This window comes from Gopherus flavomarginatus, chromosome 5, assembly GCF_025201925.1.
Source record: "Gopherus flavomarginatus isolate rGopFla2 chromosome 5, rGopFla2.mat.asm, whole genome shotgun sequence".
Taxonomy (NCBI): domain Eukaryota; kingdom Metazoa; phylum Chordata; order Testudines; family Testudinidae; genus Gopherus; species Gopherus flavomarginatus.
Genome location: NC_066621.1, coordinates 50,277,509 through 50,305,440, shown reverse-complemented (window position 1 = coordinate 50,305,440; position 27,932 = coordinate 50,277,509). Strand labels below are relative to the sequence as shown.

Sequence of the window (27,932 nt, the reverse complement as noted above, 5' to 3'; positions counted from 1 at the left end):
GCAGGCAGAGCCCACCTGGATGCAGGGGAGACTTGGATGTGCTGTGCTGAGGGAGGCCAGGTCCAAGGGCTCTGAGTTTCCTATGCTGTGTTCAAATGCTCAATAAACCCTCCTGTCTTACGCAGGCTGAGCGTCACTCCAGTCCAGAGAACAGGGTTGCATTATTTCCTTTGGGAGTGGAGGTCCTAGGTATCCAGAGCAAGTGGACTCCCTGAGGGAGCCCACAGAGTGAGACAAGTGTGCTAAGGCTCAGAGAGATGCAGCTCCAGGAGGTGAAGGGGCTTAACCCCCAAAAGAGAGTGGACCCCTAAGAAGGGTTGTCACACTGAAGGGGGTTCCCCCCACGGACCGCATGAGGCCAAGAGTGGGCACAATCTGTGAGTCCATGACAGGAGGCAGCCCAACTGAGGCTGTGACAGCTGAAATCTCCACTGGAGTGGGACTCTCAGAAAAGGAGCACTGCTGACTGTTGGGGGGACATTACTGTGCACACTGGTTTGACATCAGACTGGGTGGCTCAAGATGCAGAGTGTGTTGAGGGGAGGGAACAGAGCTGCTGCCTGCAGAGTAGTATTGAGACCATCTACATGGGATGTCCAGGCATTGGTGCACTAACTCCTACAGATTGTGCTGGCTGAGGCACCACTGGTAATGGAGAAGGACCTGCTGGCAGAGCAACTGGTGAGAGACACTAGTGCCTAATGCAAAAGAGCTATCCAGGAAACAACTAAAGGGCCTGGTGAACTCAAAGCTGCAGCAAAGTCAGATGAGGGTGCTTACCTATACCAGTGGTTCTAAACCAGAGGTATGCCTACCCCAGGGGGTATATCAACTAATCCAGATGTTTACCTAGCTTTACAATGGGCTATGTAAAAAGCACCAGTGAAGTCAGTACAAACTAAAATTTCATACAGACAAATGACTTGTTTATACTGCTCTATATACTATACACTGAAATGTAAGTACAATATTTATGTTCCAAATGATTTGTTTGATAATTATATGGTATAAATGAGAGAGTATGCCATTTGTTAATAGTATGTAGTAACACTTCTGTATTTTTATCTGATTTTTTTTTAAGTGAGATGAAACTTGAGGGTAGGCAAGACAAATCAGACTCCTGAAAGGGGTACAGTCATCTGGAAAGGTTGATAACCACTGACATAGACCACAGGTGGGAGCCCAAAGTGTCCCTGCCATAGCACTCTCAGTTCTGCCCCTAGAATGGGGGTAATTTTGAGGCAACTGACCAAGTGGGAGTCCAAGGGCTCACTGGGGCCTTAGGGTCTGTGGTCTTTGGTGATGGCACTGTGCCCATGCAGGTGGATGGAGAAAGAGTAAACAGTCTGCTGGAATTGGGGTGCAACTACACACTGAGGTGGGAGGAAGTGGTTGCCAGGAGCTTCTTCAGCTTGAGAAGCCTGTTGCATCCTGGGAGTCCCATCCCCCACATACTCTTTAGCTGTAATTCCCCTTTGGTTGCACAGAGAAGGGACCTAATCTGACTCAGAAGAGGTGGCCTCCATGTTACTCTTTGCTGTCATTGTGGGATGTGACCTGAAAATCTTTTTCACACATCCTGAGTGTCAGGGGGATGGATTGTCAGTCTCGAACTGAGTAAGTGCCATTAGTGGAAGGCTGGCCAAGTTCTCTGGCAATTCCAGGGGTCACTGAGGGGTGCTTGCATCTGATCACTGCAGAAAGGAAACTAAGGCCTGGTTTACACTTGAGGGGGATTGATCTAAGTTATGCAACTTCAGCTACATGAATAACAGAGCTGACCTCTATGTACTTAGATCTACTAACTGTGGTGTCTTTGCTGCAGTGAGTCAACTGCTGCCGCTCCCCCGTCGACTCCGCCTGCACCTCTCATGGCGCTGGAGTACAGGAGTTGATGGGAGAGCGCTTGGGGATCAATTTATCGCGTCTAGACTAGACACAATAAATTGACTCCTGCTGGATCGATCGCTGCCAGCCGATCTGGCAGGTAGTGTAAACATACCCTCAGGGAAGCTGGCGGGGGCTTTGCTCAAGCAGGGAGGAATGTAACAGGCTGGCACTGTTTGCCTAAGGTGCCCCAAGCTGTTAGCAGGTCTTGAGCCTTCTAGGAATGTTTTAAGTGGGTTTTAGCTGACATTGCTACAGCAGACAAAGGAAGTGGGGAATAGAGAGAGCACTAGGGTGTAAGACAGTTACACGCTGAGGGTTTTGCTGAACCATTGGTAAAGCAGGCACACGATGACACCCATTCAGGCATACAAGGGAGGTAGCAGTTGCTCTCTCAGGCAGTGGGTGAGCTGGGGTTTGGCACCCTTCCATCCTGAGGAAAGGAATGCTAAGGGCATTGAGGTGGGGACGAAGCCTGAGGCTGAGGGACCTCGCCAGCCAGCCAAGATGGGAGTTTCATGTAGGACCAGTTTGGCAGCCACTCTTTGTTAATCAGTCAGACCTCAGAGGGGTGACTGCTGACCATACACCCGTGCAGTTCTGTGCTGGCTAGGGTTAGGACGCCACTTACTTCCAGGCATCTTAAACCAGCAGCAAGACCTTCAACTCCTGTTAATGTCAGAGAGCAGCAGGGGCTGAATATCTCTTAAAATCAGCCAAGCTCTAGTCCGGGGGCTCAGTGTGGGTTGAGGACTAAGATTTTTTTTTTTTCCAAAAGTGACTAATGATTTTTTGGGTGCCCAGTCTGAAACACTTGCCAAGGGCCTACATTTTCAGGCAGTGCTGAGCACTCTCCCAGAGCTAGGCAAAAGTTTATTCGCTGAAAAATGGAGTTTTAGTTGACCTGAAACTGTTTGCAAATTGGACGCAAACTGGCTGAAATAGGTTTGGCCAGAAAGAACTGTGCATGCTAGATTCACAAAACAGCCAGAGGAAGAGGTGCCTCCCTGATAACTTTTAGCCTAATGGTTCAGGTACTCCCCTGGGATGGGGCAGACTGAGTCTGGAATCCCCACACAAATGTTTGAAGCCATGTCTCCCCTAGCCCAGTGTGATGCTCAAACCACTGGGCTGTAAACTATTCTGGGTTAGGTAGCTTGCAAGATCTCCTGTGCAATCTGTTACACTTTATATAAAATACTTGAACAGTCACTGAGGCAGAGAGCAAGAATGACTCTACACTTGTGGCTAAGGCACACACCTGCTCCAGAGTAGGAATTCAAACCTGGGTCTCCAGAGTCAGGTGGACTTAAACCAGTGGTTCTCAAACTTTTGTACTGGTGACCCCTTTCACATAGCAAGCCTCTGTGTACAACCCCCATTTTAAATTAAAAAAATCTTCTTTACATATTTAACACCATTATAAATGCTGGAGGCAACGTGGAGTTGGGGTGGAGGCTGACAGCTAATGAACCCCAATGTAATGACCTTGTGACCCCCTGAGGGGTCCTGACCCCCAATTTGAGAACCCCTGACTTAAACTGTGAATTTGACTTGATTTTGGTCAATACTTCTGGTCCAAAAAAAAGTGGAAGGGGAAAATTGGAAATGCTGAAATTAAATGTTTCCAAAAGATGTTTTATTTTTAATTAAACTTCTAAAAAAACCCACCAAATATTTTATTCAACCCTAATTGCATTTTTTATTTATTCATTTTGCTCAGAAATTAAAAAAAATCTTAAATAGCCCATTTCTAATGGGAAAAAAATGAATTTGTGCAGTGTTGCAGTTCTGGGCCCCTGCATTTGTATTTCCTCTCAGTGGCCCAGCAAAAGCTCCCTAGCTATTCCTTCTCTTAGATGGAGACCAACTTCTCTCTCTCCCTCCTGACTGGGTTAGTTCCAGGCTGAACAGCTCCCTGGGTTATTCCCAGCAAAAGACCGACTCCCTAAGCAGTCCCGCATCTCTTCTTTCCTCAGAGACAGTACAGTAATTGCTACAGTTGTAAGTTAGTACACAGCTTTCTAAGCAAGCCTGTTTTATTCTTAAGGCAAAAGCACTACAGAGAAAACATATTTAAAAACAATAAAAGAACCTACATGCATGCTAATAAGATTACCCGAGATTATCCCCTGCTTCCAGCAGGGGCTCTGGCAGGAACAGTCCTTCAAAACTCACCTAGGCATTCTCTGTGGTTTCAAGTTAATCATACCCTTTGCTCAGCAAGAAAGCAATCTTATGGGAACTCAGTAGGCCAGAGTCCTTCCAACTCTTCCCTAAGGACCAGGGCCTTCAGTCGACCAGAGGCCCTGTCCACTTGCTGGTTCAGAAAGAAAGTCCTGAGTCTGTTTACCACCAAGTTATTTATCCCAACATCCTTTTTTTGTCTGCTGGTCTCTAGAGAATCCAGTCTGAACTTTTGAAGAGAGCGTGACTAGGTAATGAGCCAGACACTAGGTCCCCCTCCCAATACAAAGTTTCACAGGGCTGATAACTGGAGGGATTACAGTACTATACCCCTGCCTCCTAGAGAAGTTGCATATAATCTGAGGGCAGGTCTACCCTTAAACTGCTGCATCAGCACATCAGTCCAGCTGCCTCCTTAGTGCTTTAATGAAGACGCTCTACATCGCTGGAAGAGAGCTCTCCCGGTGGCATAATTAATCCACCTCTGTGAGAGGCGGTAACTATGTCAACAGGGGAAGCTCTTCCACCAACTTAGTGCTGTCTACAGCAGAGGTTAGGTGGGTATAACTACATTGCTCGGGGTGTGGATTTTTCACACCTGAGAGACGCAGTTATATCGATGTAAGTGTGTAGAGTAGACCAGATCTCACAATAACACACAAACAATTGCATTTTTAATACAGAGGCCCCCAATAGTATTAAATCTAATTCAAAAGACTATTGCAAGTCTGTCATGCTTGGCTCTAATCCCAAGGTGAGCACCCAACATCATTAGTCACTTCTGAAAATCTTGGCTTATCTGTTTTATTAATCTTGATAGAACTGTCCTTCCCCCCAGCATTTTACAAACATGCAGCAGCCGTGTTATCTCCCCTGAAGAGATCACAAGGGACAAGGGGACCGCCAGGCAAAAGATGATATAAAAGTTCATACAGGGGAGGGTGTGCTGAGATCATAGAGAGAACAGGGCAGGACAGATTCTTTGAAGCAGCAGGCCTGAAGGTGGAGGAAGGACACTTGGCTGGCTCTCCGAAGCATGGTGGGGGAGCACAAAGAAGGAAGTGAAGCTGAGAGTGGGAGAAAGGGCAAAGAAAGGAGAGAGAGCTGGGAGGAACACAGGAGAGTAGGAAGAAATAAGAGTGGAGGTAGGGGTGAGATTCTGTAGGGCCTTCCAGAATGCGGTGTTTGAATCTGATGGAGGCTGATAAAGGGATTCAGGGAATGGGGTATCTACAATACCAAGCACACCACCTCAGTTGCTACTAATGGAGACCCCTTGTTGGCAGCCTCAGTAGTGGTCAGAAACTGAATGGGCTTGGAAACTGAGCTCCCTTTTCTCCCATAAGTTTGGAGAAGCCCCTGTTCTACCTGTGCTGTAGATAAGAAAGGGCCATGGCTGACTGGCTGGCTGGCGCCATTAACCATCCATTAAATTCACAGTCTCCTTAGCAGAAGTGTCCTCCCTGCTATTAGACCCCTGCCCCTTCCTTACCCTGAAAGCCCTCTTGCGAAGTTGGTGCTGCTCAAAGCCACATCTCCTGCCAATCCTTTATTCCTCCTTGGAGTCAGTGAGAGAAGCAGGACTCCCAAGTAACTCTCCAAATGCAAATGCACTGGGACAAAAAAGAATCATTATAATGACTTCTCTCCTGCTACTCCAAGAAAGATATAATAATAGCAAGGTGGGGGTGTGGGAGAGGAGCCAGTCTTCCAGGGGGTGCTTCAGGCTGTGAAAATCCCAGTTCCTAATTATATTTCATGTTTTTCTTACTCCTCTGTGCTAGCTGTTAAGCAATCAAGAGGATGAAAACAGACCCCAGGATCAGTGTAATGTAGGGGAGCATCCTGGCACACTCCTTTTCCTCCAGCCCTCTCCCCCGCCACTAGGCTGGCAGAGGTAGGTAAGGGAAGTGGCATAGGAATCTCTATATGGACAGGGCTAGAGGTTCCCCCCTCCCTGCACTCAGAAGATTCTCTAATAGTGCTTTGCAGATGGGTTTAGAGCCCAGTTCTGTTAGCAGCAGAAACCTGCAGCTGGTCATTATAAAGCACATCCCATTCTGATGGATCCCTTTACAATCTATGTAGCCAAGGTTTGTTTTACTATCTTTAGATTGGAGGGCAGCAGCCACAAACACCCCCACAATAACTTCAGAGTGGGTACAATTTTGGTCAAAGGTCCCTTGCTTCCTAAAAAGTGCCCTAAGACCTTTAACATCCAGACAAACCAGACTGCACCTGGCTTTTCAGGGTATTCTCTAAAAGATCCAGAGAATCTGGTTCATCTGCCTTGAAATGGGCCCGCTGCCATACAAAAATTCAAACCTACAAGACCAAGGAGTCTAGATACTGCAATTTTGCTAAGGTCCCTAGGTAGGGATCCCAAATTGTGGTCCATACATCCACAAAGCCCTTGCTAGCAGTCTGCAGGGAGCTGGCAGCTCACGTGATGCTGTCTCCTTGATTCTAGCTGCTAAATTGCACTAACAATCTTTAGTTCGAAGTGCAGGGATGCTTAGAACATCAGTCCTTGCCTTCTGCTGTTCAGCAGCAGAGTATGTGCTCCTCTCTGGTGTCTCTCGTCTCACATGAAACTGCTTGATGTAGAACTTAACAAAGCTATGCACGTTATGGGGACTTTTTGTGCAACTCCATTGCCATGGCTGCCAATACTTAGAAACGTAGCACCACTCCATTTTCGCTGTGAGGGGGCCTCCATCCTGCTCCTGGCCACAAGCCATGAGAACAGCAGCTTGCCTCTGTCCTCTGACCTCTTCAACCGCCCACCAATTCGCCAGTCTTCTAGGCGCCCCCTATGGTCACTTGTGCCACCACAAGACATGGTGGAATCTGCTTGGTGTAATGAGAGATCTGTGATGACAGTCATTAATAATCACTCTCTCACCACCTACCCAACCATTTGCCCAACAGATTTGGACCTGCCAAGACACCTGTGGTCATCCCTGAACCGGTTTTGAACAGGACAGAGCCATTTTTCGGCCAGTCTCTTCAAATGGGGTTCCTCTAATGACCCACCACCAGGTAGATGCAGGTACCTTCTGGCTGTGTGGCATATTCTCTATGAGTGCCCACTTACTTATTTCCACGGTGGGCTACTGCCTCCTCACCTGGCTGATGACAATGCTATGAAATGGCTGGGCACACTGTGCATACAATGAGAGAGAATAACAGGCAGGTACAAATAGAGTGACCAGAGAGCAAGTCGGAAAAATCAGCACAGCGGGTGGGGGGGTGATAGGAGCCTATAGAAGAAAAAGACCAAAAATCAGGACTGTCCCTATAAAATCAGGACATCTGGTCACCCTAGGTACAAATATATTAAATACTTTCCCGATCTCCTCTTTCCATGCCAGCAGCTGCCCCGATTGCCACAGGGAGTTTATATGATTGTGAGTGGGAGGTAGACATGACACAATCTCTCTACCAGTGTTGCAAATTCTTGCAATCGTAGCACAAGTCTTGTCACGTTTGGTGTTTTTCGTAAACCGCATGAGTACACCAGCAGCTCACTCTTCCCTTTTTTAATTATTATTAAGTTTTGAGCTTTCCTGGCTGCAAAGAAAAGCTTGAAACCTGTGACCAAAGTCCAAATTAAAAGCCAGACAGCAAAGCACTCTAAGGCAGTCTCATGATATTTTGTGGCGGGAGGGAGGGCGGCTGACTCATGCTGTTTGCATGCTTACGTTAGCAATACTGCTGCTGGAAAGGAAAGTCTGGCACCTCACAGCCCTAAGCTACCTCCTTCCGCCTGACTGTGGCGTTTACAGGGTTAAATCCCTTCCCCGGCTTTCTCCTCCTCCAGCGGGCGCTCTGATCACGTGACACGGAGTTGCCATTTTAGCCCGTCAGCTGATCCCAAAGTCACAGGATTCTATGCTCAGTCATCCCCTGCCCTGGATAAGAGAGGGTGTGGGCAGGCAGTGGCGCACGGATCGGCTTGCAGTAGCTGTCACACCGGGAGCTAGCTCCGCAGCAGCTATGGGGCTCCACGCCTTTGTCCTGCTCCTGGCCCTTGTGGTCCCATGCTCGGCGCTGATCAGGTGAGGGAAGGGCTGCAGCTGGGCATGGATAGACAGCAGGCGCTAGGGGCTCCCAGGGCGAGGTCCTTGTAAACAAAGGTGCTAGCGGGGAGCCCGATGGCAACAGCAGCTGCTCACCCCTTGCTCCAAAGGGCTACCGAGGCCTCCTGGGAAACATATTTCTTAGAAGCCAGGCTGCTTGGGCTTGCCTGGCTGCCTGCGGTAACTAGTGAGGGTTGCAGGAAAGCTGGGTCTCTCTTGCTCTTGGGAGGTTGTGATTTCTCTCTGCTATCATGAGCTCATGCGGGGGGGGGGGGGAGCAAGATTAGGACTTGACGTGAGGAATTAGCTGCAGACTCAGGTAAATGCCTGACAGACCAAAGAGACAGTCTCCCTGCATCCAGCCCTCGGCAACGATTGGAAATGGGAGAATTAAGCAAAGAAGCACAAAAATCTGACTCATCATGAGCTAAAATTTGGTCCTTGGCTAAGCATGGACCTTTTTCCATTGGCTTCCTCTCTCTCCTCTAGGAGATGTGCCTGCCTCTCCAAGGGCACAGTTTGGCTCATGAAGTTTCTCTGAAGAGGCATCAGGGTGCTTTAAAGTGTCTCACTACTGCTAAGCAGAAGTTAAGGGTGTACCTATTGACTAGTCAGTTTCAAAAACAAGAGGAGAAAATTCCTGACCACTAAGTAAAACCTCAAGTCTTGATGATTTCTCAGAAGTTTTATTGACCTTTACAGGAGCAAAACTTCCCAGGGCCTGAGTGTTCAAAAGGGTTGAACACCCACAATTCCAGCTGAAATCAATAGCAGGTGCCCAGCCCTTCTGAAAATTAGGGCTTGGAAAGTTTTGCTCATGTGAAAGTCAATGGAACTTCTGAGAGATCATCAAGAGTTGAGGTTTTATTTAGTGGTCATGAATTTTCTCCTCTTGTTGCTGAAACTGATAGTGAATATGTTAACTTAAAACAAAACTCCCTGCAAAATATACATTTACTCTGGAACTAGGTAGCACTGAATTTGGGGGATTTGTTGGTAGCAAGCAGCTCTTGACCTGAGGATTTGGGTTGTGGAAACAACTGCCCTCTTGTTAAACTCTGTTGTCTTTGATCTGTGATACAGAAGTGGGAGTTTCTGGACCCATTAGGAGCCCTGCACTTTGCATAGTCAGTTTCAACAGTGCAAAGTGTGTGTAAAATGCTTTGAGATCAGAATACAGCAGACCCTCTTTAGAACACGTGTCTTTATAGCGCTAGTTCAGTTATAGTGTGGGGCCATGCATGGATCCCAAATTCAATTACCTTCATTGGAATCCGCTATAACACGGTCCCCACTATAACATGGTCTCCGTGTTAACCTGGGACCACGCATGGATCCAAAACCCTATGTTCTAGCGGGGGTCTGGTGTAGTAGTTGTAACACTCGCACACTGGTGAAAATGACTATTCTAGATGCTGGACAGCAGTGAATGAGGCTCTGGGAGTCAGGAGTCTGATCTAGGGAGTGCCAAGCTGGGATAGTTGTCCTCTCAAGTGGAACCTCAGCGGAGTGTTTACAAAGATCTAAATCATGACAAGCAAAATAGCTGTAAGTTGTTTTCCTTTATTTCATTTTCTGTGAGCTCTGATCAGCTCTCCGTCAATGTGTTAACTTTCTTTATCTGCACTGGGCCATAACCGACAAAGGAAGTGCCTTTAGCTAAGTACTGACTTTACCACTCTTCGATCATAGGTAAACATCCTGATACGAGAGCTCTCATTTGTTGCATAAAGCCCCTCCTGTACTTCAGTTGTTTCTGGACTCTGAGCAGTTTTCATCAACTGTTTTAACAAAATTATACTCTTGTTGCGGGCCATCAGCAACCACTACAGCCCTGGTACCTGACAGCTTGCAAGAACACAGTCAATTTCCTAGCGTGGACAGGGCTTGAAATCAGGGCTGGCTCCAGGCACCAGCTAAAGAAGCAGGTGCTTGGGGTGGCCAATACCAAGGGGCTACACTCCAGCCGCTATTGGGGCGGCACATCCACGCCTTCAGCGGCAATTTGGCGGTGGATCTCTCAGTCCCTCTCAGAGCGAAGGACCTGCTGCCAAATTGCTGCCAAAGAGTGGAGCAGCACAATTGCGCTGCTGTGGCACTTTTTTGCCGCTTGGGGCAGCAGAAAACCTGGAGCCGGTCCTGCCTGAAATATAGCAATTTCAGAAAGAAGTTAGCAGAGTCCTTACAAGCAACAGCGTCCAAATGGATGGCCTCAAGGGGAGACAGGAATGGGTGGTTTTGAGCAGACTGGCTACCACACCTTCAGGAGCAGACAACTTTCTTGAGCAAAACCATTGACTCCAGAAGTTGCAGAAGATCATTAGTAGCAAAGGGGCCCTGAACATTAGAGTGATTCCCTATTTGAGTGAAATTACGGAGGGCCATGAGTTCAGTGGTGCCTGGACATCCCTAGCAGTTGGGAACACTGCACTTCTGCAGTTGCTAGTCTGAGTCTAAGGTGTCAAGTACCAGGGGGTAGCCATGTTAATCTGTATCCACAAAAACAATGAGGAGTCCCGTGACACCTTAAAGACTAACAGATTTATTTGGGCATAAGCTTTTGTGGGTAAAAAACCCACTTCTTCAGATGCATGGAGTGAAAATTACAGATGCAGGCATTGTTATACTGACACATGCAGAGAAGGGTTACCTCACAAGTGGAGAGCCAGTATTGACAGGGCCAATTCGATCAGAGTGGATGTAGTCCACTCCCAATAACAGATGAGTCTAAGGTGTCGCCTATGGTGGGATCAGGAGGCTGGATCAGTGACTATTGTTAGGATGGTTCACTAATTCAAATGAACAGGGAATCCTTTCCCCAAACTAAACAGTGCTATATGCAACTCCTGCCACCTCCCCAAATGTGGTTTTATAAGCCCTTCAGAGCAAGAATGGACTGTTTTCTATATTCATCCAGCACCCTGCTAATGGGGGGCCTGGTGCAAAGCCCGCTGAAGTCAATGGAAAGACTCCAATTCGCACTGGTCGGCTTTGGATCAGGCACTTGTCATGGAAACGGTGTGTTGGAACATAGAGCTAGCATAGTTCTGCTTCTGGTACGAAGAGGGCCATAAAGAACAAGGGAAGTGCCCCAAAGATGGAAGGAGGAGAAGGGAATAATGGTGCTACTCAAACTTCTGACTTATTTTATTTTTCTTCTTGTGCTGGTAGCCCACCTCCCCTCCATACACACACACACTCACGTGGGCCACTGAAGTTGAGATGAGTTTCCAACTCTTAGAAGCAGCTCATGCTGGATTGTGACACACCGTAAGGAAGGGGTAGGCAACCTATGGCACGGGTGCCAAAGGCAGCATGCGAGCTGATTTTCAGTGGCACTCACACTGCCTGGGTCCTGGCCACTGGTTCGGGGGGCTCTGCATTTTATTTAATTTTAAGTGAAGCCTCTTAAACATTTTAAAAACCTTATTTACTTTACATGCAACAATAGTTTAGGTATATATTATAGACTTATAGAAAGAGACCTTCTAAAAACGTTAAAATGTATGACTGGCATGCGAAACTTTAAATTAGAGTGAATAAATGAAGACTCAGCACAGCACTTCTGAAAGGTTGCCAACCCCTGCCCTAAGGCCTGGTCTACGCTGGGGGGAGGGGTCAATGTAAGATGTGTCGACTTCAGCTACGCTATTCCTGTAGCTGAAGTTGCGTATCTTACATTGACTTACCTCCCGTCCTCATGGCGCGGGATTGACAGCAGCTCCCCCCGTCAACTCCGCTACCGCCACTCACCCTGGTCGAGTTCCAGTCGACGAGGGCGTGTTCGGGGATCGATATATCTCGTCTCATCTAGACGCAGTATATCGATCCCCAATAAATCAATTGCTACCCGCCGATCCGGCAGGTAGTCTGAATGTACCCTAAGTTTGGCTCATTCAGGGATGCCTACACTAGGAGCTGGGGGTGCTGTTCTGAGCTTGAGGGCACATGCTTTCCCACTGGCAGTGTGGTAGACATGCCCCAGATGGAAAGCAGTGAATGCTTCTCTTCAGGCCTTGGGAATTGAGAGAGAGGGACAGCATGGCTGTCTGGATAGGGCACTGGGCTTCAACTTGGGAGACCTGGATGCTCTTCCTGGCTCTGCCACCTACCTGCTGTGTGACCTTGGGCAAGTCCGTCTCTGTATCTCCATTTCCCCATCTGTGGGGATAATCGCAGTTACCTCCTCTGTAAGATCTACACGTGAAAAGCACCAAGTGCTACGTATTTTTAGTAAGGCTCCAGAAAGAAGACACAATGGTAGGCTTCAGAAAAATATAAACATTGTCGAAGCTTTCCCAGTCTGGGAGCTGCATTGTAAACCTTGCTGACATTAGGAGCCAAATTCTCTGCTGATGTAAACTGGCTGATCCGTTAACTTCCATGGAACTGTGGCATTTTGCACCAGCAGATGTGTTCCTGAGAACCCTGCAGGCCCTGGTGTGCATTTATTTGTATGCACAGATGAACAGAAACAGGTGCTGTCACCCTGGGGAGAGGAGAGGAGGAGGGACATTCTGTCCCTCAGAACATTAAACAGCAGCAAGTTCTGGATTTTTGTAAGACTGCTACTGAACCTCTGAGTGCTCCTTGTGTACCAGACGATCACTTGCTTTGCATGGAGCCCAGCCCTGCCTGTGGGGATGGTGGATGTTGTCATGGGGTATTGGCAGGGTTAACTTGCTTTTAACTGGCAACATGCTTTTCTTTGATTCCCAAACAGAATCCCGTTGACTAAGTTCCCCTCAGTGCGCCGCATCCTAAATGAAGCCGGAAGCGAAATCCCCGATCTGAATGCCATGGGCGAATTCCTCAAATACAAGCTGGGCGTGCCTGGCGTAGGGGAGCCCACCCCAGAGACCCTAAAGAACTACATGGATGTAAGTACAGCAGCTGATTCTGCAGGGTCACCACTCTATTTGGCAGCATGGTATTGCAGGGAACTCCCTGCATCAATGCATAGGTCTCCCATTAACCTGGAAACTTTTTGTCATCTGCACCAGTTATGCAGCTCGCATGGACAGGAAAAAGAGGCAGTTGCTTGCCCAGAGTGATAGCTGACTCATTCTGCTGCAAATGCTTCTCAAGTGCCTGACTCTTTGCTGTGAATATTGAATCACACTCAGATCTTGAGAGCCCCTGCACATGGGCAATGTTTGTTTGCAGACGCATTATACTCTCATCCAGTGCTGTGGAAATCCATTCCCAAGGAAACTCACCCTGCCAAAGTCAGGGCCTCAGTTCTGCAGCAAGCTGCTTACTCTCCCTCAGTTTACCCATGTGTGAAAGGGTCATACCACCTCCTTTACAGAGCTGTTGCAGGGATTAGCCCCTTAGGTCCAGATTGCCTAATTCCCTTTGAAGATCTGAGCCTTAAAGTCCAGTCCTGCTTCTGCAGACATCAATGGCAATGCCTCATTTGACTTCAGGGGGAGGAGAAGGCCTTTAAGTGTAGCACTACATAAGTACACAGAAGTGGTGCAGACTCCCAAGGAATGGAGGAGCCACAGTTTGAAGGGCAAGCGCCTCTTATTTGCAGTTTTAATAAACCTGCTGCCACACCCAAGAGAGCTTTAAAACAGTCTTTACAGCTTCAGTAACCTATTTCTTTTCCCCTCATTGCTAATTACCCAAACTTTATGACTGTCAGTAGAAGCTTTCTCCTTTGTAATCAGACCTCTCAACTTCTCACCTGATCGGTGGTGCCCCAATGCACTGCCTGCGATGCAAGGGCATAACAAATTGCAGTTTTCACTGAATGCATCAAGCAGAAGGGAGAGGTAGCTGTTAGTATTGCTAGCCGTTGTGGCCTAGTGGCCAGGGCACTGGGCTGGAATCTGTAAGAGCCAAGAATAGAACCCAGCTCTATCGAGCTGCTGGGGAAATGGAAGGTGGGAAGTGATTTGCCCATCCATAAAATGGAGATAACGACATTGATCTCCTTTGCAAAGTGCTGTGAGATCTATGGATGAGAAGAACTCTTGCTGCTGTTTGTTTGAGGCCCAGATCCAGCAAAGCATGTAAGAATGTGCTTTAAGCTGTTGAGTAGTCCCATTAGAGTTAAGCACATGCTTAAACGATTTGCTGGATCAGGGCCTAAGCCCATACGTATCACAATGGGAGCTGCTGAGCGCTGAGTTGTTTCGAAAGTCTAGCCCCAGTTGGGGGTGCTGAGCACTTGTCAAAATGGCCATGAGCTCTTTGGAAAGTCTGGCTTGTCAAGTGCACTTGAGATTGGGTGCTCAAGAAAATCACAGGGCAGATGTTACACCCACGTATATATTGGCAGCAGTACTGACGAAGGTCAAGTGAAAAGGGAATCCAGAAACAGAATATATGTGCCATTTTGCTTTGGTAAAACACTGCATATATTTTGAGTGTGCAGGGTTCCTTTCATCAAAGCTCACTACCTGGGTTTGCGTTGGGGACACAGACATTTTGTAGTTCATTAATGGAGCAAATTATATGTTGGATATTCAGGAAGCTGCCTATCTTCAGCCTTGCTAGGGAGTTTATGTAACCTGAATGCCGGAGGGAGGTTCAGAACCCACTTCAAAAGGAAATGTCCCCTCTTGGATTAATGAGGAACCTGCATTAGCTCTTAGCAGTATAGGGTCCATGAAACATGGTTATAGTCCTCCCATACAGTAGGGGGCATTGGCACACATGCTCATTATAATATTAACCCCTTGATACCAGTGGTGCTGACACTAGCACGAGGACAAACCCCAAGCATTCAAGGCAGCAATTGTTTACTGAAGTCTCCTTTTGGCACATGACCGGAAACAGATTACAAAAGGGGGATGTGAGCTTGGGCCATCTGATGGGGAATCAGCAATGTGATTAGAGCTGGTGTGTGACACTGTCAGCCAGGATCTAGACAAGTGTTTTCCCTGTAGATGGAAAAGGAAATGCCTGGCAAACGTCTGGGAAGCAATGGGTGTCTGAATGGTAGGAGAGGCAACCATCTGCCGGGATAGAGGTAATTTCCCACCTCTGCAGCGTGGGTACTGCTGACTCGCCCCTGCCAACATTATCGCTGGTTCTTAAAATTGTAGGACTCCCATTGACTTCAATGAGCTTTGGATCAGGCCCCCGATTGGTGTTTTCAAACAGGGCCTTCTGAGATCCCAATACGAGGGTTTTATCCACCCTCAGTAAATGACTTGGCTCATACTGCAGGCAAAGCCTTCCAGAAGGGCCCACCTTTGAAGCTGGTTCTTTCTACTACCTAGTAGCCATGCTGCTGTCCCCTGGAAAGTTACCGATTAGTCACTGCACGTAACCAGAACAGGGCTCAGTGGAGCTGCAGTGTGCTGCCCCTCAGGGATCTGCCCAGCTCTGGCCCTTCCCATGTTTCTGTTCTTGATTCATATCACATCGCACCTCTTCCCCCACAGCTGTGCTAACCTCACCACGACCTATTTCCTTCTCTCACTCACTTCTTCAGACCTTCCTGACCTTCTGTCTGGGGAGCAGTGTATTTAGACTGTTTAGTTATGCCAAACTTTTCTAACTTGGGTGCTGAAAATTAAACACCTAACCTAAATCTGAATATGAGGCTTGATTTTTTTTTTGTTTGTTTTTTGTTTTTCTTCTCCCTTCAGAGTTGCTGAGCACCTGCAGCTCCTATTGACTTCAGCTGAATTTGTGGGTGCTCAGCACTTCTGAAACTTAGCCTCTTGTTGGGCACCCAAAAACTGAAGTCCTGAACTTCAGTGGCCATTCAGCCTTGGTTCCTATGAGACAGGTGGAATTTTAAAGCTCCCAGAACTGAAGGCATCAGACTTACGAACAACCGTGCATGCCATGTCCTGCATATGTGGAGTGCTCTCCTGGGAACGGGAATGTCTTGGCAGCTCTTCTCTTGCACTCTCAGGCCCTCTGGGCTCTTGTCAGATTTCCAATTTCTTCCTCTCTCAGCTTCCTTGGGATCAGCAAGGAGGCACCACAATTGGTTAATCAGCGATGTCGAAACAGAGGGAGGAGTGGATTACAAAAGGGTGGGACTGCGATTCTGAAACATTTTTGGCGGCTTCTTTTAAAGACCTTTTTCCTCATTTTCAGCACTTGGCTCTTAGGAGCTGACACTAAGTCACTTCTCAGGTGCTGTTTTTTCCATCTGCAAATCTTGTTGCTAGAAATGATTTCAACCCCCTTTTGGTTTATTTTCAAGTCACAAAGTCAGAAGAATTTGGTTGTGCTCCTCTTGTGATGTCAGGCTAGAACACTGGATCCCAGGAGCTGTGACAGGGCAGATTTATTATTTGTCTTCCTATAGCACCTTGCAGCGCAAGTCATGGACCAGGACACTAGTGTGCCAGGCGCTGTACAAACACAGCAAAAACAGTCCCTGCCCCCAAAGAGCTTACAATCAAAGGGAAAAAGGCCAGAGACTACAAGTTAGCGTGGGGTGGTTAAAGGAAATGATGAGACAATACTAGTCAGCGTGATGGGCAGTGATGTAGCTCGAACCTCACTATCGTTTCATGTGAAAGCGCACATAGCATAGGCACAACCACTGGGTGGGAGAGGATTCATAGAAGGGATCACTGTAGTTCTTGGGCATTTTATCAGCTGTGTCTTTCTTAGCCCACCCCCACCTCTATCTCTCTTTTTTTTTTTTTTTTTTTTTTTCTTCCCCCTTCGAGGCAATATCCCTTCCCACCCAGTCCTGCATGCCCTATGCCTGAAGAGTTTAAAATAACAAGGTTTCACCCCATCCCCTGAAATACACCCTCCTTCTGCCACTCATCACCGCTTGTCACCCCAATCCAGGCCAGTGTCCCCTGGTTAGATGAACAGAAAATCCTTCCCAAATCTCTCCAAGAGGTCCCTTGCAGAGTCTTGGTTCCCACTGACCAGGATGCCCGTGACTCATTGTGTTTCCGTCCCCCAGAGCTTGTGGCCCACAGATGTCACAGAATGGTACCCGGTATTGACCCATAGGGGGGTACTCTGCATCTGTTCCTGTTAGTGGACACAGCATGGCTTAAAGTCAGCTTTGTGGTGTTTCCAAGGGCTTGTTTTGGTTTTTCTCTTTCTGATGCAAAAAAAAGTGGGGAACTGGGGGTGGGGGGAGAGGCAGTTGTGCCTTCAGGTAGGGAGACCCTGACGGTGTGCTAGAACCCCACCCAAAGTGCTAGGAGACTAGGAGAGCCTCTAAACCTCAGCAGAAATAGCCATTTGGGCATGATGCACAATGGAGACTGCACACCCTGCATTGCAATGCTATTGAGATGTAGGTGGTATCTCCATGGCTTTCTTAATTGCATTGACATAGTTCTCCTGCATCCCTACACCTAGGATGGCCTCCCTGGCCGAGGGAAGCAGTATCTCTTTGCATTCAGGTCTTAAAGCACCTCTTCAGTGAAGCTCATCAGTATTAAAGCACATAGTACTTCCTCTGGGTTTCCTAGTGTATATTTGGTTCTGGTCTATCCATTTAGCTGTCTAGTTCCTTGGCCAGATCATGGCTCACATGGAGAATGCTTTGCTTTGAGCTGCTAGACTGGTGCAATCTTATAGCCGGCTTAACCGGCTACTTTAAGAGTTTGCCCTTAGGAATCTCCGGATGGCATAGAACTGGCCTGGCCAGCTGAGGGCCGCCCATCTCACTTCCAGGATAGGGGGGTGACATACAGAAGGGGTGTGTGGCTAGTGTACTGCTGCATTCCTGCAATTTCCGGGTCCCAGAACCCCCCAGTGAGGCTCCATTGCAGCCAGCAGAACTTAAAGAAACCCCGAGTCTAAGTTCTGTGGCCCTGTCATAGAGTGAGCTGGGCCTGTCAAAGAGTCAAGCCCCCGATTCTAGTCTGCACTTTGATCAGGTGACAGAGGGTCATGTGACTTAAGGCATAGGCCCAGCTCATCCTGAGACTGAGCCAGCAAAGCATTTAAGTATCTGTTAACTTTTAAGTACTTTGCTGGATTTTCTGCAAATGCAGTACAGAGTCAACCTTGTAGGATTGGCATGTGTTTTTAAAAGTTCAGCTCCGTTCCCAAAGTTCAAGCTCCTATCAGAGGTGAGGGAGTCTGCAAAGCTTTTCTTGTCTCTTCTTACTATCTGCAGTGGTGGTGTAGTCATGTTGGTCCCAGGATATTAGCAAAAGAAGGAAGGTGAAGGGAATATTTTCTGTTGGTGAAAGAGACCTGAAGAAGAGCTCTGTGTAGGTCAAAAGGTTCTCTCTCTCTCGCCAACAGAAGCTAGTCCAATAAAAGATATGATCTCATCCACCTTGTTGACTTGCTAACAGATTAGGCTTTTACAGTGCTCTGGCTGGTAATGTGCAAGAGTTTAAATAGCCCGTTAGGTGGAGGGGATTTGACCATGACTGTGACTGTCAGTGACAAGGTAGAAATCTGTCACTCTTAGTGGAGGGATATTTGTAGGTTACAGACGGATGCTTCCAAAGATCAAATGAAGGAGAGTGGCCGAAGGGCTTTTTCTCTGAAGATTGTGACCACTTCTGTGTTTTAATTGAGTCAGGTACCTGTTACAACACTTTGGTCACCTGACCCAATTACGACATGGTTATGTGTTGGTTACACCATCTAGTATCTGTTTGTTTGTAATCTGGTCATGGGACAAATGTGTTGTAAGTGGGTCCCCTGACTTGATACTAATTAAGGTGTAGATGAGGTATTAGCATCAAGCCAAGGTCATTCTTATCTAGTACTAAGGAAGTGCCTTACAGTAAGCTGCTCTTTGGCCTTTTTCCCCACTGGAAGAACGCCAAGAAGAGAAAATCCTCAGCTCAGCTGTTGGGTGACCTTTGAGGGGTGCTGGGTTTGGACAGACAATGGTGACTGTGCAAAACAAAAAACATAGAAAATGCCGAGTCACTGGCCCATCTACACTACCTTCCCTTGTGACTGCAAGTCAGCGTATTGCTGGCAAGCCAGTGGAAAGCTGGCCCAGGGCTATTCTGATCAGATGAGTTCTTGTGTGTGAAACCTCTTCAGTTAAGGCAATTTAAAAAAACAAAAGCAATATAGCTCCATGTGCATTTCATTTTATTCAGCCTGCCCTGCTGAGCACTGGCTACACTTCCATTTAGCCCCCTGCCATGCTGCTAGTAATTGGCTTTCCTGGTCAGTCTCCCAGAACTGCTGTTGAAGGGAAGACTGATCCTGTGCTACCTTGCTCCTTGTGTGGCCGTTTACACCCGTACCCTATGCTTGTACAAACCCTGCTCCACTGCACGCTAGTGGGGTGTTTATTGGCTAGCACTTGGGGGCGGTATAAATGACCGCAGCAGGGGCAAGACAGTAGAGAATCATGCTCAGGATTCCGTAAACTGGTGCCGTGAGGCACATGTCCTGTGCTCATCCCTCCTTGCCTGCACACAAAGGGTTAATGGTTTTTTGAGTTCTAGCAATAATCAGAGAGCACCACTGTCTTCTTATTAGTTTATTATAACAGATCACTAACCACTTAGTGATCCGAGCTGCCTTACAAAACTGCAAAATATTTAGGATGCTGCCTCACTGCAGCTGGCTATACAATGCGATGTCCTTTTTAATCAGGAGCCTTAAGGGCTTGGGGAAGGGGTGGGAGTTTGTTTTTGTTGTTTTTTTCCCTTTGGTGGTGGTGATTTTTAGGGAAAAAATTGACCTGCCTTCCTCATAGCTTTCCCTCTATGGTCCTGATCCTGCAAACTGCTCTGAGCAGATTAAAAATCTCAGGGCCTGATCCACTGACATTTTAAGTTGCCCAGCCTTCCCTTATTACTATTAATCATGTTTTATTACAGTAGAGCCTCAGGACCCATCAAGACTGGGGCCCCCACTCTGCTAGGCACTCCAAACACAGAATAGCAGATGGTCCCTGCTCCAACAAGTTTACAATCTAAATCGACAAGACAGGTGCAGCCTAGGAGAAGGGGCAGAACGCATAAGCAAGGTGAACATAGAATCATAGAAGACAAGGTTTGGAAGAGACCTCAGGAGGTCATCTAGTCCAACCCCCTGCTCAAATCAGGACCAACCTGAACTAAATCAAAACAATGTGGTGGCAGCAAATAGCCTGCTCCTTCCATGACCTTTATGGGCTTTGTTGAGTGAGGATATATTCAGAAGTGGGGTGGTGGGGAAGAGGAGTGAGGGAGCAGGACAGGGAAGAAAGGGCTAAGAGGGGCTGGTGTACAGTGAACCAAGGTGAAGAGACTGGGAGGTGAGAGAGGGTTGGAGCAATCAGCACAGGGCAGAGGAATTTCTCCATATGTTGGGTCCCTGCTTTGGCTGCATCAGTGCCTGCTCCTACCAGCTGGACTTGAGCCTCTGGCTGATTTCTTACTGCAATTTACCCCCAGGGCCGTCCTTAGGCATAGGCAACATAGGCAGCTGCATAGGGCACCTGAAAATTTGGGGCACCACTGGGTCTTAGTGTCCACCCTCTTGTCTTCCTATCCCTGTTCTGACCCTTCCTGCAGGCTCCCACAGATGGCTGCTCTAGCCTGGTGAGTCTTCACTTTTAACTACTAGATTCCCTCCCAAGGTAAAGACCTCCAGCCTGCCAGACCTATAAACACAACATTGAAACTGTTAAAGAGACATTCAAGGGGTAATAAAGCCATTTAACAGGCATTTGCCTACCCCAAGGTATATACTGACAGGTTTCAGAGGGGTGGTCCTGTTAGACTGTATCAGCAAAAACAAGGACGAGTCCTTGTGTCACCTCAAAGACTAACAAATTATTTGGGCATAAGCTTTTGTGGACTAGAACCCATTTCATCAGATGTCCACGAAAGCTTATGCCCAAATAAATTTTTATATTGTCAGTTTCTGACTTTACTGACAAACTGTTGTGCGTTAATGTAATATTTACACAGAACATGTCAGTCTACAGGACCTTAGTTTAAAATTTGCTTTAAAAATATTTCATTAGTGAGCTGGTGAAGATTATAAAATCACATTTCTAAAAAATGCTTGCATAGAGTTTTAGATGCACAATCATCTTTAGCCTTAAATGTGTGGATCTTCACACATAGTTTTTTAAATAAATCCTTCAAAAGACCTCCCTTATCTAAAATACACATTTTAATTACTATAGTTTAAAAAAAAAAAAAAAAGTGCTTCCAAGTCTTCCTGTCCTTTCTGTCCATCCCTTCACCACCTCTCCCCCCACTCCCTACTGAAGAGAGCCCTTAAAGGGACAACAGTCCTTCCCTTCCAGATAGCTGGACAAAGAGTTCCCTTTCTTTACTTCTGACTATCCGACCAAACTAGTTTTAAAAGAACCTTCCAGCAAAATCAGTACCTTAGTAAGACAAAATCCTTGTTATACCTAAAATCTTTGGAAACATATTTTTTTTTTAAAGTTGGTGAAATTTCATAACCATGTCTCTTGTTATGGAGATCACACAAAGTAAATTACTGTTCCCTTTTTCTAAAAGCAATGAACATTGTTATGAACACACTAAACCTCTCTAATTTAAAAGAATGTCTTTGTTTCAGTGAGTTAAATATGTAGTAATCTGGAATGCTGGTTTAAGATTTGAGTACATTTAAAATATAAATTCAACGTAGAAATACTGATGAAGAAAATGTAAAACAGAGAAGAGCTGCATCATGTATTCCATTATATGTAATGTTGTATTCAGCAGGAGAGCTGACTCACCCTTACTATGAAGTTTTTGCAAATAAATCTCTGACAAACTTCAGGGCATATCAAAAAACCTGTGACTGACATTTTTTATTCCCAAATTTTAGTGCTTTTAATTAGGTACTTTCTTCATGTCCATTCTGCATGAGGGAGAGTGCATGGAAGTCTCTGCGGGAAACTGTGACTCTCCGCCACCATGAGGCAGGCTGGGCATCTCATTATCCTTTGCTGTCAAGTCCCTCCTCCCCCTCCCCCACCAGGCTGTGAGCTTGGGCTGCCATCCGGCATAGGGGCACCAGTTTAATAATACTGCGTAGGGCCCCATAAATCCGAAGGACGGCCCTGTTTACCCCCAAGATTATATGGGGGAGGAAGGGGCAGGTGACATCACAATCTGTGTCCTATTGCCCCCAGTGTGTGTGTTGGGGGTGGGAGGGTGCCCTGCACAGTTCTGGGTCCAGGAAGGTGCTAAGAGGAAGATAAGCTTTGTCTGGACCTCATTTTACCCCCTCCTCCCAGTGCAGCAGTCCCTGCTTTGGTAGCTTCCATGGCATGTTTTTTTCCTTTTCCCCCCTAATCCCAATGGTTCCCAACACCAGAAATAAACTTTAGGAAGGTTGGGAGATGGTCTCCGTCATGTGACACTCAGAGTAAGCAAACCCAGAGCATCTGTGTGCCTCACACCTAGGGATTGCCCTAGCACTCAACTTTCTTCTGCCCTAAAGCAACTGGAGGGGGACTGCCCTTCCCTCCCCGCATTCACTCCCATAATGATAAGCAAAATTTTGCTGCTGTCAGGGGATGCCATCTACACTGCCTGAACAGGAGCACCAGTCCGGCCTAACTGGGTGTACTTTGTAGCGTCATCTGTGTCCAGCATTCTGCAGTCCAGGGTGTCCAGCCACTTGCACACTTAGCTGGCTGATAAACAAGACTCCAAGGTTGCTTCTAGACTACTGTTTCAACTCTTCCCCACAACACTAACACCTCTCCCTCCCCCTCTCTTCAGAACTGCAGGCACAACTAGTGCAATCTCTTCCTTTCCCCCTGGCTCAGCAGGAGCGTCTTCTCTTTCACCTGCCTCTTGAAAAGTTTCTAATCCCTGCTAGCCTGAGGACTAAACCTCCCAGCCAGGGTGGGAAATACGTGTGCTGTCACTCCTCTCCCTTGCAATGTGTGGGAATAGGACTCTTGTGCACTGCAGTTGTCGCAATGCCAGCTGGCTTGCTAATTAATGATTTTTCACCTTACTCCCTCTCTCTCTTCATTTTGTAATAGCTTTGTTTCCTTCCTGGCTTCACTCCACTTTTGTGTTTCTTTCCTATAGTAGATTGAGGTGTGTCTTCAGCATTTGCCTAGAATCTTCCTTTTCTCGCCCTCTCCCACTTCTCTGCCTTCTCCCTGCTATTTTTTGTCTTTGCTTTCTTTCTCCCTCCCCCACCCCTCTCTGCAATAAACAAATAAAACATCCTGTCTCTCTGAGTTTCCTGACTTATCTTTTCCCTCCCACTCACTCACAAATAGGAGTTGAAAATCTTTCCAGACTTCTGTGCGCCATTGGAATAAAACTAGTAGCCAATAGAAGTTGGTCCTATGAAAGATATTACCTCACCTGTCTTGTCTAGCCAAAAACTGATAAGAACTAAGGGAAGGCATTACCCATGTGAGAAGCCAGCCACATGTCTAGCTCCTGGGAGTCCTGCTTGGAATCTCTGGTCCCTGCTCAAGCACTTTTTCATATCAATCCCTGGCTTGCAGGTCTAGTAGGTGATCATTGTGTATTCCCTACTGCACCTATCCCCTCCCTGCTGGAAGGGAAATTGAGCATTTCTCTCACTCACACACCTACCATTTTTTAGCTGCAAGGGTGCTTGGAAAGTTCCCTGCTACTCTACCTCTATCCCAGCCTGTTTGAGTCATGACTCCCCTCCAGTGCCCAGTGAATAGATCCATATTAATTTATGCTTCTGCTGTTACTTACAGCCCTCCCCAGTGTCAGCAGGGCTGAAACTGACCTGATTCTTGGAATGGCAACAATGCAGATTGGCAAAACTGTGGTCCAGTTTCACTCTGCTGCAGCTTGGCAGAGTGAAGAGCAGCAGCAGAGGCACCAGAGCTGGCTGTCTACAGACTGCACTGCATCAGTACATACTTGGTTCACATGTGCAAGGTTCTCTTCACTGTCATAAGGATTAGAAACTTCTTATTTTAATTAAAACTTCAAATGAGCAGATGCTAATGTCCCTAACCTCGGAAATCTACCCACCCAGTGCACAGGAGCAAGCAAGTGTAATCTAGCCCTACTTACACTTGTTGGGGTTAGAAAAAAATCTCAGGGAGATGGATGCCCAAGGTACTGTCTGCGGGCAGCGAATTTTTTGTGGCTGACACTTTGGTTTACATATTAAAAAATTTAAATGTGTTTTTAAAAAATGAGGGTGCGAGCTGGTAAGAAACTAGAGGGATATCAGGCTTCTCTGGGCAAGATAAAACCTCCACAGAAGTGCACATCGATCGCAAAATGGCCTACATATGGTTTGCTATGCTTGGGAGTAGCTGGGAGGCGACAGCCCCATCTACATTCTGAGGCACCTGGACAAACAGAGAAGGCAGGGGTTTAATATACTGATTTAGAATGACCTGTTCTGTTTCACGCATGATTTTCCTGACGTTGTTAGTTACTACCTACTAAGAACTGACAGCAGGTGGGGTACTTGGGAGATGGCAGAGTCACTTTAATAAAGAAAAAATACAACTGGAAGTAGCCTCACTTGGTGTCTATATGCGGTAACTTCCACGTATTCTCTGAGGAATTTTCCTCTGTTGTGTGTGTTATGGTAGCACCTAGAGGGTTAAGAGGCCTTGATCCCATAATGCTAGGTGCTGTACAAACGTGTAGTGAGAAATAGACTCTCTTACATTCTAAATGAACAAGACAGGCAAAGAGAATATTACCACCATTTTTTTTCAGAAGGAGAACCGAGGCACCAAGAGATTAAGTCATTTGGTCAAGGTCACGTCGGAAGTCTGTAGCAGAGCTGGGAACAGAGCCCAGACCTTAAATTTGTACTGTAGGGCTTTCGTCACAAGCCCATCCCTCCTTTCAGCCCTTTGTAACTGTGCGCCTTGGGCAGAGGAGAGAGAGGGAGACTCCTACCCAACCTGCAACCTTGTGACCTATTTGGATGCTACTGTATCTATTGGATTCTCTGCTGTTCCTTTCAGTGATTCTTGCTGTGTGAGGCTGACTACCCTAGGATTGAAATCAGTGGAGGGTAGGCTCCTAGTTACCTTTGAGGATTTGGGCTTGTGAGCTTACTGCAGCCTGTGTTCCTACACTGATTCCTCCTGGGAGAGGCTGGGATTGGAGCGGCTGTGAGCTCACCACAGCCAACATTACTATGCCCTTCCCTACAAATGATTCCTGCTGGAAGAGGCTGTACTGGAATGATTATGAGCTTGCTATCACCAGCACTTGTCTACACCATTCCCTGCTCCTGCTGGGGGAAGTAGGGATTGCAATTGCAGCCTTACACCACTAAGTTATTTATGTATCAACCCCAGAGGATTATCCGGTTCAATTCAATTTTGAGCGAGAGCGCCTGGGAATACTCTCCTTGTTGCCACAAACTTTCATCTGTATTAACACTCCTTTCTGCTCTCCTCTTCTCCCTCAGGCTCAGTACTACGGAGAGATTAGCATTGGGACGCCACCACAAAAGTTCACCGTGGTCTTTGACACTGGATCATCAAACCTCTGGGTGCCCTCTGTCCATTGCAACCTCCTGGACATCGCCTGCTGTAAGTAGCTCTTGTGCTGTGTAGCTGCTTGGCCTTATGACCTTTAGCAGCCTCCCATTCCTTGCGTATCCAGTACAGGCACCAAAGAGCTGCCCTGTGAACCAGGGACAGAAGGTCAGATCACCTGAGGGAGAAACCCCTGGCCTGCAGAGGGTAACTAGCATCTTCCAAACAAGTCTGTCCTGCAGACTTCTTGGCCCATGAGTGGGCCAGCTGGAGCAGTCGGGGAGAATAACCCAAGTGAAACACTGAATGCTGTAGGGGTCTCTTGTGTTCTCATTTGCACTCCAGTTCCCAGGATGGCTTTCACAGCTTAGGCAGCTGCAGCATGGCTAAGCTAGACACAGATGGTCCCTGTCCTTGGCACCTGTAGCCACTAGGTCTTCAAAATAAATATCTTCTTTTTCTTTCCCCTTAAGTTTGTCCAGCTCCAGGGGTTTGGAGGATGCAGTCGTTTGTTTTGCACTTTTCAGGCTCACCAGAGCAAGCCATTTCCTTGCCCTGTGGTGATAGATGCATTAGTGGAGCACAGTGCTGATATCTGGGCATTGGCACTCTTGTTCCCTTTGACTGGAGGAGAAAGGGACAAGGAGAGTCTATGCTGATGGTTTATCAATGGCCCACTTGAAATGGGGGAGTGGCGTTTGGCGGTGGGGAGGGGTGAGTGAAATACAGAACAACAATAATATCCAACTCTTACAGCAGTCTTCCTCAGTAGAGCTCGAACCCTTAACAAAGGAGATGTCAATATCTTTATCCCCATTTTACAGATGGAACACAAAAGGCGAAGCAACTTGCCCAAGGTCACCAGCACAGCCAGGAATAGTACCATGTGTCCTGAGTCCCAGTCCAGTGTGCTGTCACGTTAATGGCCCTTCCTTCTCCCATCTCTGTCCCTGCTCTGTCTCTTCCCCTCCCCTTTCCCCCATCTCCCACACACTCTCACATTAGTTCTTTTGGGAATGACCTTGATTGGGTAATGAGCCATTCCATGAGTCACTCTGCTTCTCCTTAAATTATAGCTATGTTGTCCTATTGCTCAATGCTGTCAAAAAAACCTATCTTGCTAGATCTGATACCAAATGTCCTAGTTTCTAGTGTTATTGCCCAGAATGTGCATGCACATGTTTATGGATCTATAATTAATAATAACCGTGTTTTAAAAAAAATAAAATGTTGTGGCTAAAACCAAAGGCTTAGAAATTACAAGGTTTTCACCCAGTGATGTTGCAGTATAATAAATCTCCAAAGAAGATGTCAAACCCAACTGTTGTAAAATGCCTTTTAAAAGCCACCGAATGTGCTACTTAAGCAGAATGGAGAAAGTGGAGCCAACAAATATACAAACATGAAAGGTGACCTGCAAAGCCAGGGTGAAGTGGGGAATATTGGACTTGTGCCCTTTATGATTCATAGTGGTTTGGCAGGTGGATATATAGGAGATTTGGGCCCTGTCTAGGCTAGAGACTCTCTGATTCAGGACTGGTCTATCTTGGAGATTCTGTACCTCTAGAGAACTAGGGAAGTGGTGACAACCCATGAGGCAGGAGTAAGATAGCTGAGCAGTTGAGAGGGGAAGAGATTTTAGCTGGTCTGTTTACAGCTCTGTGGTCCTGATTCTCCACTTGCACCTTGTACTGCTCATTTTACTGTAGTGCAAAACAAATGTATAATGCTCCCAAACTGGAACTGAGTTTACACAGATGTGATTAGACCCAAGGTGCCAGGCAATGATGTATCGGGTCCCATCTATTTGGCTTGTTTGTCTTTCGACCTATTTTAATTCCAGGGATTAATAAACATTTGGGAGCAAGGATGGCATTGCTAATGACTTGTTGTCTCCAACCTTATAATTAAAAACAATCCATGTCTGCTGAGACATCCATTTACACCCTGGAGCAAAACTGGGGAAGAAATAAATAAAATTCCTGAACTTTCTAAGGTATAAAACAAATAGGTGTGGAGGAATTCATCCTTTTCACCCCCGCCCTTTTTTTTTTTTTTTTTTTTTAACTAAAACCTTCCAGGCCATCTTTATAAAGAAGGGCAGAAAATGTATATTTTAAGAAATCTTTTCCAGACCACCTCTAAGAAAGACGCACTATGTGATGTAAATGAGTGAATACAAAAATTAATGTTTGTGTTTAATACCTGTATATACTTAAATTCACCCAAACTCTCCATAGCCCAAAGCAGCTTTCTCTTGGGGCAGTTATGGTGACTTGAGCATCACTCTCGTGGTTTCTAATGTCCGCTGACATAACAGCCATGTGCAGTCTAGTCTCTAAATATGGTAGCCAAATCCTATTCAACTGCTAAATCGGATCTCATAATTGAATTCCTCGCATGTTAGAAATGCTTTATAAGGC

General features: G+C 46.8%; 2 protein-coding genes across 4 annotated transcripts in view; one reads left to right on the top strand and one right to left on the bottom strand.

Annotated features, from left to right (window-relative positions):
• Positions 1 to 27,932, bottom strand: part of LSP1 (lymphocyte specific protein 1) — a 512,003-nt gene that overhangs the window by 239,505 nt on the left and 244,566 nt on the right. The gene's annotated exons all lie outside the window — the stretch shown is intronic.
• Positions 7,929 to 27,932, top strand: part of CTSD (cathepsin D) — a 37,896-nt gene continuing 17,892 nt past the window's right edge. Inside the window, exons 1-4 of one of the 2 annotated variants that reach the window (XM_050953721.1) lie at positions 8,048 to 8,135; positions 9,569 to 9,704; positions 12,880 to 13,036; positions 25,440 to 25,563. In XM_050953721.1, the coding sequence (XP_050809678.1) occupies positions 12,956 to 13,036; positions 25,440 to 25,563 (205 nt within the window). In that variant the 5' untranslated portion in view covers positions 8,048 to 8,135; positions 9,569 to 9,704; positions 12,880 to 12,955. Of the gene's footprint in view, positions 8,136 to 9,568; positions 9,705 to 12,879; positions 13,037 to 25,439; positions 25,564 to 27,932 lie in introns of both variants that reach the window. The other variant, XM_050953720.1, reaches the window with a different exon arrangement.